Source organism: Maniola hyperantus, chromosome 17 (assembly GCF_902806685.2).
Source record: "Maniola hyperantus chromosome 17, iAphHyp1.2, whole genome shotgun sequence".
NCBI classification, from domain to species: domain Eukaryota; kingdom Metazoa; phylum Arthropoda; class Insecta; order Lepidoptera; family Nymphalidae; genus Maniola; species Maniola hyperantus.
In genome coordinates this window covers 4,574,077-4,596,752 of record NC_048552.1, presented here as the reverse complement: position 1 = coordinate 4,596,752, position 22,676 = coordinate 4,574,077, and the positions used below count along the sequence as shown (strand labels likewise).

At 37.2% G+C, this 22,676-nt stretch overlaps 2 protein-coding genes and 1 pseudogene across 2 annotated transcripts; 2 read left to right on the top strand and 1 right to left on the bottom strand.

Annotated features, from left to right (window-relative positions):
• Positions 1–207: 207 nt before the first annotated feature.
• pygo (pygopus family PHD finger) lies at positions 208–11,406 on the top strand. The gene is made up of 3 exons (XM_034977302.2): positions 208–484; positions 752–2,243; positions 3,118–11,406. Exons 2-3 carry the CDS (start codon positions 898–900, stop codon positions 3,236–3,238), a joined length of 1,467 nt encoding a protein of 488 aa, XP_034833193.1. The 5' UTR covers positions 208–484; positions 752–897; the 3' UTR covers positions 3,239–11,406.
• A 313-nt stretch (positions 11,407–11,719) lies between these two features.
• LOC117989908 (probable serine/threonine-protein kinase clkA) lies at positions 11,720–16,042 on the bottom strand. Its single transcript, XM_034977303.2, has 2 exons — positions 15,284–16,042; positions 11,720–14,655 (listed from the first exon to the last, which is right to left on the bottom strand). The coding sequence occupies exons 1-2, from the start codon at positions 15,764–15,766 to the stop codon at positions 14,035–14,037; spliced, it is 1,104 nt and encodes a 367-aa protein (XP_034833194.1). The 5' UTR covers positions 15,767–16,042; the 3' UTR covers positions 11,720–14,034.
• Positions 16,043–17,414: 1,372 nt separating this feature from the next.
• On the top strand, positions 17,415–22,078 carry LOC117989913 (uncharacterized; annotated as a pseudogene).
• Positions 22,079–22,676: the final 598 nt, after the last annotated feature.

Below are 22,676 nucleotides of genomic sequence, written 5' to 3'. Positions count from 1 at the left end.
TGCAGTCCACACTCCAGATAATCTTGATAAAATATAATTATGGCGGTCTTCAGCCATAAAAGTAATATTTGCAATGTTTTAGGACAAATCTCCTATTTATACATAAAACTTAATTTAAATATAATTACATTTTATTAGTTTATCTTTGTCTATTTATATAGATAATATAAAAAAGCTCAGAAAAAAGTAAAGGACGACCTCTAGCGGCAATTTTCTGATAAAAATACATCGTGAATGTGGCGTGTGTTGTTTGGAATATCGTGAGTCGTAAATAAAAATGTATTCAATGGAGTGGTATTTCATGCTATAAGTGTACTTCACGTGTGTTAAAACAATACTCTACCTGAACACCTTCAGTGAATAGAGATAACTAGAGTTAAGAAGTGGTTTACTTTTGGTATTTTGTCATATGTTGCACGCCTGCCTTGGAGTCTTGATGAGGACAAAAAATAATCAGTAATTCCGATGCTAAATTGATAATGCTGTGAGTTTTATATGTTTATTCCCGTTTTATCTGGTGCATAGTAACTGCGAGTGTACAATTCACGGACGAGTCGAGGGCTTTTATGCATTTATAATGAGCAGGTTACCTGTGTCTCTATTTTTGCTCTCCTTCGTAACGTAACCATTGGCGCCTGCAGCCACTATTTGTAAACACAATTTAATAATCGACGCCTTCATTAAATATTTGGTATATCAAGTATGCGTAGGAAATGCAGCTCAGTAATGTAGTATTTTTTTTTTGTTACAGAAATAGACACAACCAGTCTTCCGGCACGTTATTGCGCTTTCTCGTGACAATGCGATGCCTTATGTGCGAATATGTTATCTAAAGCAGTCATTTTAGTCCAAACTTCACCATAATGGTTGTTAGAGCTGGAAGAGAATAATATCAAGATGAGTCACAATCTGGCAGGTATGCCGTCATACAGGCTGCCGGGCCCCGGGCTGGGGCCCCCAGATTTTAAGCCGCCGATGGATACGCCCACACCTCCGGCGCCAGCGCCCAGCAATCCAAAAAAGAGGAGAAAAACATCAAATGCAAACAATGCCTTATCAACTCCACAGCCTCCGCCTACTGCACAAGACTTACTACCACCGCCTCTAACGGGATATGGAGATACAATTGTTGCATCAAACCCTTTTGATGATTCTCCATCAACAGTATCTCATAATGGGCCAATGATGAGTCAGAATGGGCCTATGATGAGTCAAAACGGGCCAATGGGGATGATGGGCCCAATGGGGCACAGTATGGGTGGACCTCCAATGAGGCACATGAGCCCTTTACCTCACTCGATGAGCCCTATGAGTCAGCAGATGCCACCAAGAGGTGGGATAAGTCCTATGGGGAATATGAGTCCGATGGGTCACATGGGTGGAATGTCACCTATGGGTGGGCCGAGTATGGGTATGAGTAATCACAGCATGGGTCCAGGTATGGGGCCTACATCAAGGTCGATGGGTAGTCCAATGAGTCCAATGAATTCCATGCCAATGGGGTCACCAATGTCGTCGGGACCAATGGGCAGTCCGATGAATATGGGTTCAATGGCCGGCAGTCACATGAGTAACAGTCCGATGGGGCCACCCATGCACAGTCCTCTAGGTGCTGGTTCAATGAATGGGCCACTTAATGGGCCAATGGGAGGTGGTGGACCAGGAATGAACCCTCGTATGAATGGACCCATGGGGCCTAGCTGTTCAAATGGATCTATGGGTCCGAGCAATTCAATAATGTCCCCAAGTCAAATGCAAAGTGCAGGAATGGGTCCAGGACATTGTGGTGGGATGAGACATGGCAGTCCGATGGGTTCAGGCATGGGAAGCGGTCCCATGGGAGGGAATGGCCCCATGACATCAATGGGGCCTGGGCCTCCATATTCTGGTAATCATATGGGGCATGGTGGGCCTATGGGTATGGGTGGTAGTGGATCTATGGGAATGGGTCCTGGGCCGGGTAGCATGGGAAATTGTGGACCTCTGGCTGGGATGAGTGGAATGTCAATGGGAGGGCCAGGAGGCCAAGGAGTTGGTCCCATGGGTCAAAGTATGGGTATGTTTGGGCCTAAACCGATGCCAGTGAGTGCGGGGAAGGTGTATCCTCCGGACCAGCCAATGGTGTTCAACCCCCAGAACCCCAATGCCCCACCAATATACCCCTGCGGAGTGTGTCACAAGGAGGTGCATGATAATGATCAAGCTATCCTTTGCGAGTCTGGGTGCAATTTTTGGTTTCACAGGTGAGAATTATCAAATTTACTAGATGTATAGAAAATAGTAATCACCATCAATCTCCAGCTTACTGCTGAGCACAGGTCTCCTCTGAGAATGAGCTGAGTTTGGCCATAGTTCACCACCCTGGCCAAGTGCGGATTGGCAGACTTTACACACTTTGAGAACATTATGGAGAACTCTCAGGCATGCAGGTTTCCTTACAATGTTTTCCTTCAGTATTAGAGCAAGTGATATTTAATTGCTTAAAAAGCACATAATTCCAAAATAGGATCAAACTCCAGATTCCAGACTAGCTTTTTTGTACAAAAAATAATAACTAATAATAGTTATACCAAAAAAAACCCCGCCAAATGCAAGTCAGGTTCGCGCAATGAGGGTTCCGTACTACAGTCGTATATTTCGACATTTTGCATGATAATTCAAAAACTATGATAAGTACATAAAAATAAATAAAAATCTGTTTTAGAATTCACAGGTGAAGACCTTTCATATGATACCCCACTTGATATGGTTATCTTACTTCGAAAATTGAAAATACTAATTATTAGTTCATGACCACATTTTTTTTTTTGTGTGATGTAACCACAAATTCAGGGTTTTCAGATTTTTTCCCAAATGTCAGCTATAAGATCTATCTACCTACCTGCCAAATTTCATGATTCTAGGTCAACGGGAAGTACCCTGTAGGTTTCTTGACAGACAGACAGAAAGACAACAAAGTGATCCTATAAGGGTTCCGTTTTTCCTTTTGAGGTACGGAACCATAACAAGGCCATGCAATAGAAATAATAAGAAATGTCTAAGCTTTGACTAAATAATCTTTGTAAGTTGTTAATCCGAGCCTTCAAGTATAAAAACCATACTCAAATACACTTCCAGAGGATGCACGGGCCTAACGGAGCCTGCGTTCCAGTTACTGACGGCAGAAGTGTATGCAGAGTGGGTTTGTGATAAGTGCCTACATTCTAAGAACATACCGCTTGTGAAGTTCAAACCGTAGCGATGCGCCATCCTACCCCTCCTGCCGGACGTCATATGAGTGGACATCTACCCCCATCACAAGTATTTATTTCACTACATCATGAACTTTATGAAAATTAATTTATTGAATGGAATCGGTCTACTTAAAGGTCGACACTGATCAGCATCGCACTGCTCTAGCGTACAAATTGTCATTCAAATGAAAAAAGAGTCATGTCTTGTAGAACCTGAAACCCATTTGCAGTTTAATCCTGTTTTACCTGGTAAAAACTAATTCTGGCTGAAAACTTTGTTACAAAATTTTAATCAGTCCTATTTATCTAATTAACTAATTTGTCAACTGATTGACTGTTTTTTTTTTAATAGGCTATGCCAGAAGACTTGCTCCATCATCCCTTCATTCATTAAGAACTTTTTTTTTGTCGCCAATTTTCGTTATGATATTCGTGATTAGAAGGTTAAAATACGTTACTATGCCAAAATTTCGATTCATCGGCCGTATGCGCTTTTCGGAAGTTTATCCAGGCATTGTTATGTCCCGCAGAGCTGTTGGTGTAGGGCTGCCGCCTGCTGCCTCGACCGATGGATGCATTTTGCCTCGGTCGCGGCACGCTCACATCAGCTGCACTGTATACTAAGCAATGTCTCGCGACACTGCCGTCCTAAGTCCCCACTATTAATGAATATAATATCTATATAACATTACTTAAAGTCCACATTTGAATGACGAGCTTTTTGCTAATCTTGAGCCGTGCGACGTGAAGATTCAAACACATTATTGTATTTTAGTGCTATGAGGACGACCAATCGAATCTCGCGTGAGTGTCGCGCCATTGACAGACTATAGTGTGTATGTCTTCATACAAAATTTTTGTATGATTCTGACCGACTTCTGTCACGTCTTGTCACCAACACAGTAATGTGTTTGGGTCTTAAGTCAGTGAAGCCCTAAGAAGGATCTCATGGGTAATTTAGATGCGTGATATATGAATGTGTAGACTCGAAAACTCTTCGAAATGCAATTCAACAAGCGGTGAAAGAATTTTTGTAATTGCAGACAGTCAATAACTAGTCTGTTTTGTATTTATTTTTAACATGAGTGAGGTATGCTTTAGTATTGACAAAAGTGTAAGGGATGTGTGGCATCTTATTTAGAGAAGAAAAAAATAATTACTGACAATATGTCTAAAACTATATCACTAGGTAGAATAGAAACGCATTCAATATCCCACCTCACTGACCCGACATTAACACCGAAATTCATAGTCAAGATTGGGGCTTCTTTAGAGGACGATTCAGACGACATGTGTCATACACAACCTTAATGCATTGCATAAAGGTTGAATATGACACAATATGTCGTTTGATTCCTCCTCTAAAGAAGCTCCTATCTTGACTATGAAATCAAGTGTAACTGTCTAGACTAGTCAAATCTAATCAAAGTAATTAGTGTGACTAATTCTGGAGTTTACAATCTCTAAACTAAAATGACATCTTTTATATTAATATCTCTTTCATAATGCTCTCTGTGCAAAAGGATAGCATTAGATCAGCTATCATTTTAGTCACTACATAATATGTATGACCAGAAACACACTAGCAACAATCGAGCGACGTCAAGTCATGTCGCATGTTGGTCTTAATGTTTCGAATCATCTGATCAAGTAGCTACTATGATTTGAATTGATCTAATAGTGATATAGTAGATCTTTGGTGTGTTTAAATGCAGTGCATACATGGAAGTTCACGCAACTTACCAACACAGATGACAGATGTCGAAAGCTATTGAAAAATAGTGCGCTGGGTTATTCGCACAAATGCACTGCGTAGCGCAATACTAACGCTATAGAGTAGGTACGCACCATCTACGCATAAAACGGACTGGTTGCGTTGATGCGTATAATATGATCGCACGTGTGCGGTGCGTTCTTTTCGGGTAGTGTGGGATGGGGTATTGGTGTTTACAACAATGCTTACATTGTTTTGTAACAGTTGAATAAAGATCACTCATCATGCCACTGTAATTAGTAATTACTGATCTCTCGCTTAACTGGTTTTACAGAATATTAAAGGTGTGATATAGGATTTAGACAGGAATTTTTATAAAATAAAATTTGTGACATTAAATTGTGTAAAAACTATGATTTTTTAATTTACTTTATCTTATAGAAAAATTGAATTTGTGCTTAAGGTATCCTAATTTGATGGATACCTTAAGTACAAATTCAATTTTTTGCATTTTAATGCGATTTTTTTATTAGAACTTATCAACAGAAAATCATCTGTTTTCAAGGTGCAAGCAGCTACAATATTGTTGCTTTTTTAAAACTTTACCTGAGTCTTATTTCCGGCACACTAGAAGGTCATAAAGAGTGAAAAAGGCAGGCAAATAGATTGCCAATACTACTCACAGATAGTAACATTTACTGCTGTGTGTAGTGTGACTTATAATAACTACTGACCTATGTAACAGGTTCTGGCAATTCTGATTTCTGACATAGTGTAACAAGTAACAAACTCTGATATAGTGTAGTAAGTAGTAAGAATCTAACAATACACACATGGCATCATTTTTGACAGTTGGCACATTGTGACAAATGAAAACTATTGCCACAGTGTGGCACGTAACAACTAAAAAGTTGTTTCGTGTCACACTAAAAAGTTGTTTCGTGTGGTAGTAGTTTTCATTAGTCGTAGTGTGACATGTTCTTATTCACACTATGATTTTTGGTGCACTGGGATTTGGATTAGGTAAAGCTGTTATAAAAAAAAGTATGACACAATTCATACATGTTTAATTAATGTTGTAAACCCAGCACCTTAAGCTGTGTTATTAAAATATTCTGGAACAAGCAATATAGTCTTGGCCGGTTATCTTGTGGCCCGTTGTGTGTCGCTTTACTCTTTGTGCATATTGTAAATATATTCTAGAATAATCTATATAAGTCTAAACTTCCGCCTTATAATAAATGTGAATTATAAGAATTATTACTTACTTGTCGACATAATTTTCAATACTTAATAAATAGTAAATGAAAAGTGGGCCCTGCAATCGCTCGAATAATTTGCTTTTGCAACACCACACCATAAACGTTATGAACTGCCCTCGTTTATGAATTTATTAAAAGATAAATGATGAAATATAATTATACCTACTCAAAACTTAAATTCTAGCCGTAGGCCTGGTTTCCACTCAAGCAGAGTGGAGAGGAGTTGTGTTCAGACGACCAATCAGCTGCTCGAATGCGGTAGAATGACAGCTACAATGTCACGATCGCAATCACCTCTGATTGGTTGATGCTCGCTCGCTCGCGGCTCGCCAATAGGCTACAATGCATTGTTGCAACAAGAATCGCACAAATTCAGCCAATCACAACAATAGAGATTGTAATAATGATTGATGCAGGTTTTACAAAACCGAGTATCGACCTACTGATCCTTAATAAATGGCGTGAAAAACTTATCACGTCATCTTTTAAAAATCTGATTTGTCGACGAACACATCTCCCCTCCTCCGCTTAGGTGGAAACCGGGCTTTAATCTGTTCGTAGCGTATTGAAAATAGATATTATTTGTTTTTGTTTTATTATGATACAAAACTAAATAATGGGTTTCGTTCCAACAACTTTTATTTATATCCATAAATGCGAAAAATGTCCGTCCGATATCTTTTCACGACCTATCCGTTTAACCGATTTAGACGGAGTTTAAAAGAAAGCATCAGAAGTATCAGAAGAAAGTATCAGAAAATCAATGAATTCCTACGGGATTTTTAAATCGTGAACATCTATAGTATCACCTTCACCTAAATATTAAACAAATAAAGGGCCTACTTACCTTTATTTAATGCGCAATAACTAGAGTAATTATTGAAATGAAATAATATTTATTTGTTCCATTGGCATCAATTTTGTTGCACTAAACTCAAAGACCAGATAGGTAGGTACCTTCTTCGACGAACGATAAAACATAAGTACTTTCCTGATCATATTAGTTTAGTCTTATGGCGGATATTACATAATATTATAATGCCTATGGAATTAAGAATGTCGGCTTCGGTATAGGTTTATGGTTAAAACTAGACCGAAACCGGGTACTTACCGTACCCTCCCTCCCTCGATCGATGTGTAATAACGCCATTAATAACAAAATTGATACTATTGTACTAAAAATTCTACCACTGGCCTTTCATTCATGTCTTTAAATTTTCATTCATGTCATAAACTTTGGGACAGTATCCTTTCCTTGATGAAAACTTCGCTAAAAATATAAAAAAATAATACTATCCATAAAACCTGTTCTTACAATAAGGCACTTGTCCCACCGCCGCGTGATTCTCGAACTCAGTGATCAATGAAAGTCATCTAACTCATTTGACATTGGTTGGTTCTACATTACCGCTTCATTGAGAATCATGATAATAATATTTCGTAGGATTAAAAATAAATGTTAAATGAGCTCGGTGCATATCATTCAATGTTGAACACTGCGTTAGTTATCAGCCCGTAGGAAGCGACTAGCTATCGACCATTTTTTTGCTCAAGAAATGTATGTCATCGATGTATGATTCCGTGTCAAGAGATAAATATATTTATTAATAATTGCTCACTGAATGACGGCGAGAACTCTCTCTCTCCACTAGTTTCGGAAAAAAAACTAGCTCAGTGACGCTCTCGTTTAAAGAGATTAAAATATGTTTGTCCCGGCTGCCATTCCGAGAACCGATGCGAGTTATCGCCCTTCGCACTCGCATAATCGCTCATAGCTCAGCGACGAAACTATCCCAATTACACACTCGCTTTTAGTTGTTCGAACTCGTTTCTCGCTAATCGTCGGCGGTCGGACAAGTGCCTTAGTTATAAATCGCATTTGCCCTCTAATTTTGAATAAACAATTTTTTATTAATAAGAAGAGATAATGTTTCAAAGTCAAGTACAGCTGTGTAAAATATCATAAAACAAGCATTATAAAATATACTAAAGGCCTTACATAGTGGTAGTGCCTAACCCGATAATGTAAATATACAATGCTTACGTGTAACTGCTGATAATAATGAATGTACTTACTTATTATTTGGTGCCCTAGTTTGCATGTAACATTTCGCGTTATCTATAAAATACATGTAAATAACGATGAATCCATACGCTTTGTTAAGTATAAGAGTGTTATAATGTGTTTGTCAATTTTTTAACTTTTGAAGATTTTTAATAAACAAAAATTAACTAAGCATGTAAAAATAAGGTATGTACATACAATAGTAGGACTTAGGATAAAGGTCGTCGCTGATTTGTACCGCACCGCTCCAGCACAGCACACAGCTGACAGCTATTTTGGAAATTAACATTATAATGTGAGCTTCAAGTCGTGTTTTGTTTTTGTGATTTTTTTGTTTATCATTTTTCAAAATAGTGCTGTGTTGGAGCTGTGCTGTGGTGCGGTATATGAGTGATGACTTTTAGGATTATGTATTGAGATTATATTAGTGTAGACTCCAGTAAGGTTGTGACTTAAAGGAGTGATTCTGCAGCTATTTTATGAAACCTCAGTCACTGCAGTGGATCTTTATCTGGAGTCGAAATTAATGATTTAAATATGGCAATGTGCGGAATATAAAAATTGGACTAAACCTAGTTGGATTTATTAGATATGGATGTCAATTCTGATGCAAACAAACAATGAGTAAACCAAATTAACAAAACTTAATTAGTATGAATTTAATCAAAATTTTGTTTTACCGAATTGGTAAACGAATGGTTTATGCAACATTTTTCTTTACATAGTTAATATTAATATGTTTTTGTGCAGGTTGCATTACATCTTTCTCGTCTACCGTCTTGTGCCATTTCCCCTAATAGTTTTAAATTAGTTTTTTTGAATTAATAGCAGCTTGTAAACTTGCTTATTTTTACATGAAAATAGCCCAAACTTTATATATCGGTTGTGATGATTTATTATTTTGTCAGTTACTTAAATGTTTTAATATTAGTTTTTATACCAGTGTGCAAGAAATATTTTCGACTGAGCCAAGCTATTAAGCCAGCGAAGCGACAATTAACTGATCTTTAAGTACAGTTGGCATAAGGTAAAAATGATTCTGACCTTGACTTATGCAGTGGGATTTTATCGATCTATTTGGTAGTGGGAATGAGCTGCCTTTGCAGAGCTCTTTTGTCCTGAAACCAACTCTACAATAGATTTACTATACCTAAGTAGTCGAAACTCTTGTGAAATAATTTGCGTTTATACTTAATTACTTAATTTAGTTAATTTGCGTACATACTGCAGACTATTTTGCACGATTTTGGTTTACTTGAGAACTCTAACGTTTACTGGCCGCTAGATATAGCCCCCATGTATTTTTATTTTATGAGTGCATTGATCCCAAATACTTATATGCTTAATGTATTTATTAATTTAAATGAAAATGCAGCAAAACAGTGCTTAAGCCATATACACTTATGTTTTTTGAGAGCAATATTTATTTATTTTACTTATTTACATAATCATTAATTATGTGATTAATATGAGATAGATAAACAGCTATTTATTTATATCCAATACCATGACATGCTTTAACAATACGAAAAACAATTCACTTACTTTTTAAGTGATAATATATTTAAAAAAAGGTGATGGTTGTCAAACTATTTAATAAACACAAACAATTTACACTCAATTGATCCATTCGCATTTTTATAGATTATATAATTTTGAGATGGTACTTTTGGTTTACTGGCCAGTATGATTTGTATAAAACATCACTTATTTAATGTATTACTAGATACTATAATATAGTCAATATATCTAATCCAGGTCCAACTTTAAAAGCCTCTTAATTACGGGCAAGTATACCTCTCGGGTGCTATTCAAATCCTGTCGACTCTTAACAAATCATAATACCTATTGTATTGGTAGGTATTTATCGAAATACATATTTTAGTTTATAATTTATATTGTAAAAAGATTGCGAAACATCCATGGTCGAATGAAAAAAAACTTGCCCATAAATGTACTACTAATAAAACGTAAACTATCTGGCACTACTAAAATCTAGAAATCAAAATAAAAAGAAATGTGTAAACTAAAGGTCATCACTGACTTATATCTACCGCACCGCTTCAGCGCAGCATCCACGAGTCACGAAACTCGTTCATTTAAATAATATGAGTTGTGTGCTGTGCTTGAACAGCGTTGTGCCATAAGTCACTGATAACCGTTAGCTGGTATCAGAAGTCAGAACTCGGTAAGAGTTATCATAATATCATAATATAGAGTTACAGTCATGTAATTATAGTCCATGAAATAATGTCACGGGGGAATTAATTTAATGAGTTGCGACGCGCTGCTTGATTGTGTGCGAATCTTGAATCGGCAACTTAGGTTCTATTTTTTCGAGAAAGTTTTAATTGTAGGTAGTTGTAATCGCTTAGAGGTTTGGCTGATGAGATAACTCTTTGTACATATATTTAACGAATCGACGAATAATGCTAAATTGTACAGTTACTTATAAATTAGAAATCGATTAAATATCTAGGATACGCGGCCATGAATGTAATGTAATATTAATATTGTCGTGAGAGCATCACAATTTATTTAAGGGAGACTGCTGCTATGTAAATTAGTTACACTTGTTACGTGTTATGTACGTTGGGCCCTACGGAATATACAATAAAGGGACAGCGTTAAAAATACCACTGCATATAAACCACGGCTAAGTTGCTTAGTAAGCGTCGATTGGTTTCTTGAAATCGCATAAGTAGATAAAATTAGTTTCGAGCACTTGTAATGTCTAATGGATTTTAAACAAGTGTTTAATCTATATTTTTAGTTATTTTAGACATGCAATTAAATTGTAAAATATAACTTGAGATTTAATTATTGTACTCATTAAAAAGTTTGGTTCGTTATTTTCGGTCAATAATGATTTCAGAGATTACTGAAGTATCGTTTAAAGGAAAATATCGCTTACGGAGTTGCTCCGGTGTAATGAGTGGTAACCTTTATTCAATAAAACTGCAAGATCTGTTCGGCCCACAGTACAAATAACACTACTGTTGTGTATGCAAGAAGTTGTATTTCAGAATATTTTATAAACTCAAAATAGAATTACATCAGTGGTCTTAAACTTGTGCATAGTTTATTTTGTATTATGTGAATAATAACAAGCAATAATAAAATTGTTATTGAGGAATTTTTTTATTTTATATTAACCATACTTTTTTTACTACGATATACCTACCTATTATATTTTTGATCACAAAAGCTCATTCATTTTTAACCGACGTCAAATAAAGGAGGAGGTTCTCAATTCGTCGGAATCTTTTTTTTTTCTTAGTCTAATGCTGATCGCACATGACAGCGAAGCAGCAAATTTTTCATACTTACCTACGTACCTATATACACCTACTGATATCAAGACAGGGATCGAACCCGGAATAAATATTGATTTTATTAAGTCGCGTCACTCAGGAAGTCGAAAAATATAAAAGTAAAGACAAAATAAGTTGGATATACATACTTTATTCACTGTTTCTAGTATGTATGGCGTATGCCCATACAAGTCTAAAACTAACAAACAAACCATTTTATTTTATTTTAAATTCTGTTAAACTATTTTCCATTGCACAACAGCAAAAATATAATTTTTACAGTACAGTAAATAAAATTCGAGTACAAAATTAAATATAAAAGTAGAATGTATAAAAATATTTCACCTAACAAACAACTTACTTCATACAATGTGGCTAATTCTCTTGCACAATCTGTAAACTAAATAAGTGTACAGGCCTAAATCTATTGCTGTCCTTTTCCGCAAGGCGTATTTTATATAAGGAATAGCAATATTACAACTGTTATTTTAATTAGACCTTATTTAGTTTAGAGATTGTGTGCCAACAACAATTAGCCACAATTATTAATACAGTCAAGACTGAATATTATGAAGGTCTTCACTCACATTTCATTTCCGCAAGCGGTACGGCGCAGCGCTCCGTCAGTAGCGACGAGCAGTAGAAGACAACCTTTAAGTAAACTGCAAACGATAAAATAAATTTCGTCATTTGAAGGCCTAAGGAAGTGTGACAACTTTGTAAAATTCCAAGATAGAGGATCTTGGAATTATGTATTTTCATTTCTTATGAAAGTTGTGTGACATAACTAAAGAATTTATCTCCTAAGTCGCTAATTCTGTTGTATATACAATCTCTAAACTTAAACGGCAGGTCTATATTGCTATCTCTTACGTAATACTCCCTTGAATAAGGATAGCACTAGATTTAGACCCGTCCAGTAGGTTTAGTTTAGAAAATTGTGTGTACAATAGAATTAGCCATAGTTATTATGTACATAATTTTCAAATTTACAGACTTGCATTGATTTCGCTTAAGAGTTACCGAGACGGTCAAGCTGCTTGATGTCTAGCATGTATAGTACGCGACAGATCGACACGGCAATCGGGGTGGGGACGCCCCGCACAGCCCCCGCGCTAACTTGTGACGTGCGGGTGTGCGAGGCATCCCCCCGCCTCCTACGCCGATTGCTATGGCGACCTATCGCGAACTATAGACTTGTTTTGACTTTTGCTTGATCAAGCCGTTTGCTTGCACTTGTCTCATATCTCGAACACTGTCCGAACGTCGGTTCAAGCAAAATTTTGCCAGCGTTCTGGTTACATCCTGTATAAAATCGCATCAGGTACGCAAATGTTTGACACAAGCAAAAATCTACGTGCTTGACCGTGTCTCGGAAGCTCTTTAGACACTTCGACAGTTAATGGCGCCTCCTATGGCACAAATTGAGTGAACACATCAGCAGCAAATCAATAAAAACGCTCCATCAATATCTTAATGCGAATTTACAATAACGATTTGTACTTTTATAATAAAATTAGAACAGAATCTGAGTCAATTTCGGAGCATCTTTTTTAAAAATAATATCACAAAATTTAAATGCCTCCTCACATATCTACAAAAATCATGCATATTTGAGTCAGGTAGGTATCAGAATTTTTTGAAATATAATTATGCCTAACGTAAATAGATCCTAAAATTAAAAAACAGCACAGCGATCAAAAGTAACTAGGTATGTTGAATTAAGATGCACTGAATTAAAATTAATTGCATTAGTTTTGTTTAATCATAATATGCCTATACTATAGTTCCTACATATAATTCTGAGTCTTGATCATTATTAAATTGTTAGTAGGTAGTTAAATGTTTTAACAGCTGAACAATAAAAAAAATAGTTTTACTTATAATGTTGGTAACAATTTACAGATCTATGGCAGTTATGGAACCTACAAAAGTATGACTCTAAAACACTAGGTGCTGGTGCAGTATGGTTATTGGTTAGTAAGATTTTACCTCACCAACATGGATAGAATTCGAGCGTCAAAACACAATATCGTCAGAGTAAATTTACTTAAAGAACCTTTCCAAGTAAAGACCTTATTGTTGAACTCGAAGACCCAGCTCCTTAACCCTGATGCTGTAAGGAATTGCATTCCTAAATCGTGGTGATCTTACATGATTTTTAAAGAATCATCCATTTAAATGTTTTTACGAAATTTTGTACAGAGATACCTTGCTTTCCAGAGACAAGCTGCTATGGATAGGCTACATTTTGTCCTGGAAAATGAGAAGTTCTCACGGGATTTTAAAAACCTAAATCAACGCGAGAAAAGCCGCGGGCGTCATCTAGTAATTAAATAATATTCACCCAGATGCTGCATGTTCTGTATAACTTGACCAGTGCAGCAAAAGTCAGTGACAAACTTTACACAATATTTAAATTGGCAGTTATGAATAATGCAAAAAATTAACCATAATCTGTCCCATATGATGTCAATCCTTTATATTGTATAGCGAAAGTGACAGCTGCATCTAAAAAGTCATAATGATTATTGTCATTTGAATTTACATTTTCCTCATACCCAGTATTGCTACTATTCGGGTTATCAGACTCGCTAAAATATTGATATGAAAGATTTGATGTATCAGGATAAAATGATACAGGCAAATTATTGTTAACATTTTGTTTTACATCATTGGACGACCAGGCCATATCGAAATCATTGGACGAGCTTTCATCAATTTGATTCGGTTCATTCGTACAAGGATTTGATTCTTGAATTGTTTCATCATCTGACGGTAGAGGACTACTAGGAGGTGATATAGATAGATCTTTACTTGAATAGTTGCTCTGAGATAAATTATTCGTTTCATCACTACATGAACTAGAGTTATTTTGTAATCCGTGCGCTGATATCGCCATGAGTATGGCTTCGTTCTCAATACTGTTGTCACCAGGAAGATTGTTGATGAACTCTGCTGCATCAAGGGCAAACACTCTATTGTTGTCCATATCGGCAGGGAGGGGTGCAATCAGCCAGTTGTCTAGGACGCGGTTTATTGTATTATCAACAAAACATTTGGCCATCTGAAACAACGACATCCAAATTTAATACTGAAGTATCTCAGCATTCTATTCCCGGTTTCAGAGGTTTATGATCTGGGCAGCCTTTTAGGTTTTTAAGTTTCGAGTGTGCTTAGAATCATCATCATCAACCCATCACTCGCTAGTACTGAGCACAGGTCTTTAGAATGAGATTTTGGGTTGGATAGTCTACCACACTGACTTTATATACCTTTGAGAACATTATGGAGAACTCTCAAGCATGCAGGTTTCCTCATATTTTTCTTTACCGGTAAATCAAGCGTTAGGTACTTAACTTAAAATGCACATAACTCTTAAAATTAAGGTGTGTGCCTGGAATTGAACCCCAGATCTCTGAACTAGGAGGCTCACATCTTAACCACTTGGCTATCACTGCTTACTGTGCTTAGATGAGCTGGAGTAATAACAAGAAGGAAATAAACAACACAAAGTACAGTCAGCAGTAAAGAAAGGACGGAAAACAGGAAACTCAGCTGTTGAGATTATTGTAAATGTGATAGTAATAATTTTGATTGTCATAAAACTCATAGAATATACTTAATCTACAACAATGTCACAGTAATTAGATAGTATTTTTTAAATGTAAGCCCAGTTATAAATATTTTATTACCTGTCTTGCTTGCCATCGTGCTATACACTGATCTTCAGCATCCTTATTAGAATACACCAATGATTTAGGTACAGGTGTGCGTTCATTACTACTACTACTTTCACTGAAGTCCCTGCTGCTCTCAAACGAGCTCACATATCTAGGATACGCGAGTTTCTCCGTTGAAAGACTCGCGCTGGGTAATAAAGCATTACTATCGGTGATCGAGTCCAACGTGTTGAAATCCTGCTTCAACAAATAGTCGCCCAAAATTTCGAGATTCTGTTCTGTATTTCCAACTAATTTAGCTTCGTGTTCCGACGAGGAGCCGGCTCTAGCTGTGTCCGTCTTCGATTTCGTCTCGGATAACTCATTTCTCAAATGATATTTTCCCTTTACTTCCCATGCAAAGCGTGCCTTCTTTAGTGGGCGTTCAGGCTCGACACCGTCGCCATTTTCTTGACGCTTACACGAAGACTCTCCTGTGGTCCTAGGAAGGTTCATCGCGAGATGTTTACCAAAATAGTCATTAGTAAACAAACACTGACATCATTAATTACTACCATATGATTGAATGACAAGTCGTTAATTAGGGTGTTTTATCATTTGTTTTTTCATGTTTTTAACGACAATCACTATGAAAACAAACTTTATAACATTTTTTTATACTTCTAAAATGTAAAGATATAGTTAATTTAGAAGATAAACTAGCAAAATTTATGAAAAATGGACTTCTTTGTGCAGCCTACAAGCCATAGAATTCAAGTAGGTAGGTACCTATGTATGTCAGTATGTCTATATTCTATGATTCTATACCACTTACTTTGCGTCACTCTGTATTGTTTAATCTGTGACAATCTGTGACGTAAAAGCAGGCAGTGTTTCCACTTGCGATTTTGGTTTTACCCTACAATATACATTCTGTTGGAAAATCAATTTTAAAAAATCTTCAAAATTTTTTGATTGGGCTTATTTATAATAAATCTTAATACATAAATTACTCTATGTAATTTATTTTTGTTTACTACTGTAGTACGTACGACGTACGTGTCTTTACTATTGTAATATTATACCTACTTCGTCATTTAAATCTTGAGGCGCTCAACTCATCAATGATCTTAACTTGTGGTAGCAATTACTGTTTAATTATGTAATATCCTATAACCTGCGTCATCATCAAGTCATCGCCGACGCACTACTGAGCACGGGTCTCCTCTTAGAATGAGAAGGGTTTTTGCCACAGTCCACCATGCTGCCCAAGTACGGATTGGATCTGGTAGACTTCACCACCAGAGAACATTATGGAGAACTCTCAGGCGTTCAGGTTTAAATATCACTTGCTTTAACGGTGAAAGAAAACATCGTGATGAAATCTTCATTCCTGAGAGTTCATCATAATGTTTTCAAAAATGTGCTGTGCTAAGTTTGCCAATCCGTACTTAGCCAGTGTGGTAGACTATGCTAAATCATTCTCATTCTGAGAGGAGACCCGTACTCAGTAGTGAGCCGGCTATGGGTTGATCATCCATCTATTCATTACAGATTTCAAAGTCAAATCATTTATTCAAATTGGGTACCTACCTACTAGGTATTTGTACACTTTTTGATTGTCAAGTGTTGAATTTATAATACTTATGTGGTGATAATTAATTGCGTAAACTTAAAACTAAAGCTACGAGGGTTCCAAACGCGCCCGGTCTGAAAAGAGCCAACAACAAACTCAGCCAGGTATTCTTTTTTTATCATCATTGAGAAAGATTAGATCCCTAAAAACGGACAGAGGAATAATCTACCTAAGTAGGTACCTCCCTAGGTAAATCCTCGTTCTTATCATCAAACAATGCCGTTTATCAAGAATAACGCTGAGCTCAAAATAATACCTAACCCAGTAGGTAACAATGACCCTACATTGCCCTACAAAGATCCGGACAAAATTCACAGTAACGAGATATCGTGACACATTGACGCCTAATCACCGGCGAAGGGGGAGGTGGTCCAGAATTAGTTAATTCAATGATTGTGGTCAGTCCCTATGCGTCGGCCGAGCGCTGCCCAAACTTGAATAATAAAAAATATACCTACAATACGATCTTACGACGACGCGGGCCAATTTTTTGGGTGGCTCAAACCTCGGATTGGATTTTTGGTGAAAATGCAGGTATTTAAACTGTTTTTCTTATATTTTGAAGTATCTTTTAGTAAGGAAGGTCATAGGTGCAGGATTTAGCTATGTAGGTACCTACGTGGTGCACGCAAGATTCTGGGAATTGGTTGATGCGTTAATTCGAGTGATTGAGCCAGTGATGTTAAGTACTTAGGTTAGCTATATAAATACAACCGAATTGCAACAAAACTAGTTACTCAATAATATTTGTAAGGAATGAACTAATTTAAAAAGGAGGTTCTGTATGAAAACTGTGTGTATGTTTGTTCGCGATTTTCTCCAAAACCATGGTACCAGTTTTGATGTTTTAAAAAAAAAGTATATTAGCCATGTTAAATGACTAATATTCCCCTTTCCTCTCCAACTAAGCGTAAAGCTTGTGCTAGGAGTAGGTACGACAATAGTGCAACGGGCGGGGTTTGACCCGTCGACCTTTCGATTTTCAGTCCACTCCTGTACCCGTTGAGCTATTGAGGCTCTATTATTACACGATTGCCAAAAAAAGGAGCGCAACGTTTTCAGAAATGTCCGCTTTCCACGCAGATTTCAAAGGGCATAGGAATCCTTTCCGAGCGAATGAGATGAAAAGAATATTTTACTTCACTTTACTTACCTACTGGCTATATTTTTTTTAACATTTTAATATGGCTGGGCAGTCGTGTATTTTTTTTAATTAAGAAGGTACGAATTGTTTCACTAACGTGATGTAAGTAACTACAAGCTTTCAGTGTACCTTAACCTATTTTATTTGTTTGTCTAGACTTTGGTTGCGGGCGCTTTCGTGGTGTTTTCTTGCATAACAGCGCTTTCAGCGCTTCAGATGTCAGACGTCCAACTGGAGAGAACGCTAGCTGACCGGGGGACGATGCAGCGCCACATAAGATGCGCACTAGGAGAGGGCCCGTGCGATCCAGTTGGAATTAGACTACGAAGTGAGTTGATTTCAATTTTTATGGCGTTTTCCTGCATAGCAGCGCTTCTAGCGCTTCAGATGACAGACGTCTAACTGGAAAGAACGCTAGCTGACCGGGGGAAGATGTAGCGCCACATCAGATGCGCACTAGGAGAAGGCCCGTGCGATCCAGTTGGAATTAGACTACGAAGTGAGTTGATTTCAATTTTTTTGGCGTTTTCCTGCATAGCAGCGCTTCTAGCGCTTCAGATGACAGACGTCTAACTGGAAAGAACGCTAGCTGACCGGGGGACGATGCAGCGCCACATCAGACGCGCACTAGGAGAGGGCCCGTGCGATCCTGTTGGAATTAGACTACGAAGTGAGTTCATTTCAATTTATGGCGATTTCCTGCATAGCAGCGCTTTCAGCGCTTCAGGTGACAGACGTTCAATTGGAGAGAACGCTAGCTGACCGGGGGAAGATGTAGCGCCACATCAGATGCGCACTAGGAGAGGGCCCGTGTGATCCAGTTGGAATTAGACTACGAAGTGAGTTCATTTCCATTTATGGCGATTTCCTGCATAGCAGCGCTTTCAGCGCTTCAGGTGACAGACGTTCAATTGGAGAGAACGTTAGCTGACCGGGGGAAGATGTAGCGCCACATCAGATGCGCACTAGGAGAGGGCCCGTGTGATCCAGTTGGAATTAGACTACGAAGTGAGTTCATTTCCATTTATGGCGATTTCCTGCATAGCAGCGCTTTCAGCGCTTCAGGTGACAGACGTTCAATTGGAGAGAACGCTAGCTGACCGGGGGAAGATGTAGCGCCACATCAGATGCGCACTAGGAGAGGGCCCGTGTGATCCAGTTGGAATTAGACTACGAAGTGAGTTGATTTCAATTTTGTAATGATATTATAAGTATTACTAGCTGATGTACGCCTGGATTTAGGATTTTAAAAAATCCCGTGGGGTTTTCCGGAATGAAAAGTAAGTAGCCTTTGTCACTCTGCAGATGCACCCATGCAAAAAAACGCCAATCCGTTGCTCCGTTGCGACGTGATTGAATGACAAACTAACAAACAACAAACCAACAAACCAGCAATCCAATAAACCAACGAACCAATAAACTAACACACTTTCACATTTATAATATGGGTATTGGGTAGTGAAATCAGAAATTACGTAATTCGTGTATATACCTAGTATATTTTTATTATTACTTTTTTACTTATCAGTTTAATTATGTAGATTGATTTAATAAGCTTTAAGGTTTACTGTAGTGTAGTGATCAAATAAAAGTTTTCTTTCTTTCTTTCTAAGTGGCAGGAACTGACCTGCATCCCTCTGGCTATCGCAAACGTGGAGTCCTTTAGTCCATTAATGGACTAAAGGACTCAACGTTTGCGTCCTTTAGTCCAAACGTGGAGTCCTTTAGTCCATTAATGGACTAAAGGACTCAACGTTTGCGATAGAGAGATTATCTAAATTTAGACCATAGATGAGTACGGGTCTCAGAATCAGAAGATCTGCCACGGTGGCCCAGTGCGGATTGGCAGACTTCACACACCTTTGAGAACATTATATAGAACTCTCAGGCATGCAGGTTTCCTCACGATGTTTTCCTTCACCGCGAACCCCTAACTTCTAGAATGAAAGGACGACGTCATCGCTATTCATTTCAAAACAGGAAAAATTCAACCAGCTTACAAGTTTTACGACGAAATTTAATTTGTAAATACACTTTTGAATGATTCATGCTCATTCCTAGGACCAGCAATGCAAGAATTTGTATCGTATTGTACAATTTACTTTGGACCGCAAATGTTATCTACATATGTAAAAGGAAAAGCTGACTGACTGACTGTCTGACTAACTGATCTATCAACGCACATCTCAAACTACTGGACTGATCCGGCTGAAATTTGGCATGCAGATAGCTATTATGACGTAGACATCCGCCAAGAAAGGACTATGAAAATTCAACCCGTAAGGTGGTAAAATAGAGGTTTGTGTAGTCTACGCGAATGAAGTCGCGAGCATTAGCTAGTTCTCAGATAATTTTATTTAATGGTGCAAACCATTGTCATAACTAAGTAAGATCAGGAAAAACTTTTTTGATTTTACAATTATTTTTAACACGGTTTTATTGATTCCCTTTCTTGTCGGTCTGTTTGTTTGTCAGTTTTTGCAATCGATTTTAAATTAACTTGCCGATGAGCTAGAGGCTTTAATAATTATATAGAATATCCATAAGGCATACGGCATAGATTTGCGTTTACACCATCTCAAGAGGAAAATTCCATCCTGCTTACTTTCCTGTGCTATTATTATGTCGCAACGGTGAGTACTCGACACGTAAGCTTATTCTACCACAGAATAATATAATAGTACTAACGTGGTTCAACTGAGAATAATAAAAGATTATTTTTAAATAACCACTGCTTTAATGTTGAAGGAAAACATCGTGAGAAAACCTACATGCCTAAGAGTTCTCCATAATGTTCCCAAAGGTGTGTGACTGGGCACTGGGCTAGCGTGACAGACTATGGCCTAAACCATTCTCATTCTGAGACGAGACCCGTTCTCAGTAGGTACCTATTGGGCCAGCGATTGATCATGATGATGATGATGATGATTTTCCTCCTTACACGTCACGAGTCTCAGCAATGAGGAAGGAATATGATGGAGATATTTTTTTCCAGCACTCGCACCACTCGTCCTTCGCGGCGCGTGTCCACAATGCTCCGCGCAAGAGACCCGTCAAATTCGTCGTACGCTCGCTTTCGTCCAGAGGAACTACCCGTGGGAGTGGGCGAAAATCGTTCGTCAATACGGCTGAATTGTGCTGAAATTTTGCTACTTTGAAAAATATACGCACTGCCATATTAAATTAAGTAACTGATAAAATATAAATTACATTTCGCTGTACAGCTGGACTTTATCCATTCCTCCCGATTTCAGATTTTTCAAACGATTAGGATTTCTTAATGACATACCCTATTAGATGTAAAATTTTATCTACGACTTGCTTATCATAACAAATGCTTGTCTTCGAAGATGATATTAGTCTTGCACATTTAATATCTACACAAGAAGTTCTTATTATGTGTGTTTGCTTTAACACAGCCAGTTACGTATGTATTTAAAATAACTACATAATGAGTACCTAATACAAAAGAATTAACATATTTGCAAATTGTTTATGTGATGAACGGCAATTCATTATCACTAAGTACGCGCCACGAACGTAAGAAAAGTAAGCGGTCATTACAGAAATCTAAAGGACTGCAAGCTAACAGCCAAAAATTATTGTACTTACATAGTTTGAGTGCCGTTGAATTTGTGGTTATGCATTTGACTTTAAAATCGACGAATGCACACTTAATTTTCGTAGCGTATTGATGCAGACTACCGTGAGAGTGGGAGACAAGAGGAGCCGAAATTTCCGAATAAGATTTTACTCAAATGATGAGGCGATGATTGTTCACTTCGATATTATATTATTATAATCACGTCACGTCTCGTCAGGTACCCACTCATTCTGGTATTCTCTGCTTCAATGGAAACGCATTCAATACTTTTATATTTTATACAAGTGAACGAATTAGAGGTACTTTTGTAATTTAATAATTTAATAAATATTTTTTTTATTTTTGTATCACTGACCTTGATTTTCAAATAGATATCTGCCGTAAGCATATTATACTTGTATTGTAATATTTAAAATGAAATAAAATTATGATTCATTTTTGAAATCAATTCAGTTTTATTTGTGGATAGTCAGCAATGCGCGGGACTGCAATAATTTCTTACATACATGGCATAATATCGAATCTTTTGAAAGAACAACCGCCGAGTTTCTTACCGGCTCTTTTTGATAGGAAAGCCATTCGGAACTAGTAGTAGATCATATTTTGACGATTGAGAAGTAAGTATAAAAGTTTATTTGAAAAAGAAAATTAAGTATATTTCTATTGATAAGTTAGTTTGTGGGTAGGTAAAAGGAAAACGAAACAAAAACAAATTTTAATTTGTGACGCAAATTTTTTACGACCCAGATACAGATAATCTACTAAGTAGAATCTTTTACATAATAAAACCGGTCAAGTGCGAGCCAGACTCGCACACCAAGGGTTCCGTACTCGGGTATTTCTTTCGACATTTTGCACGATGATTCAAAAACTATGATGCATAAAAATAGATAAAAATCTGTTTTAGAATGCACACGTGATGCCCTTTTATATGACTTTTGAGCTTTATGAGCTTTTGTATGCCACTTGGTATAGTTATCTTACTTCGAAAATTGAAAATACTAATTTTTAGTTCATGACCACAATTTAATTTTTTTTGTGT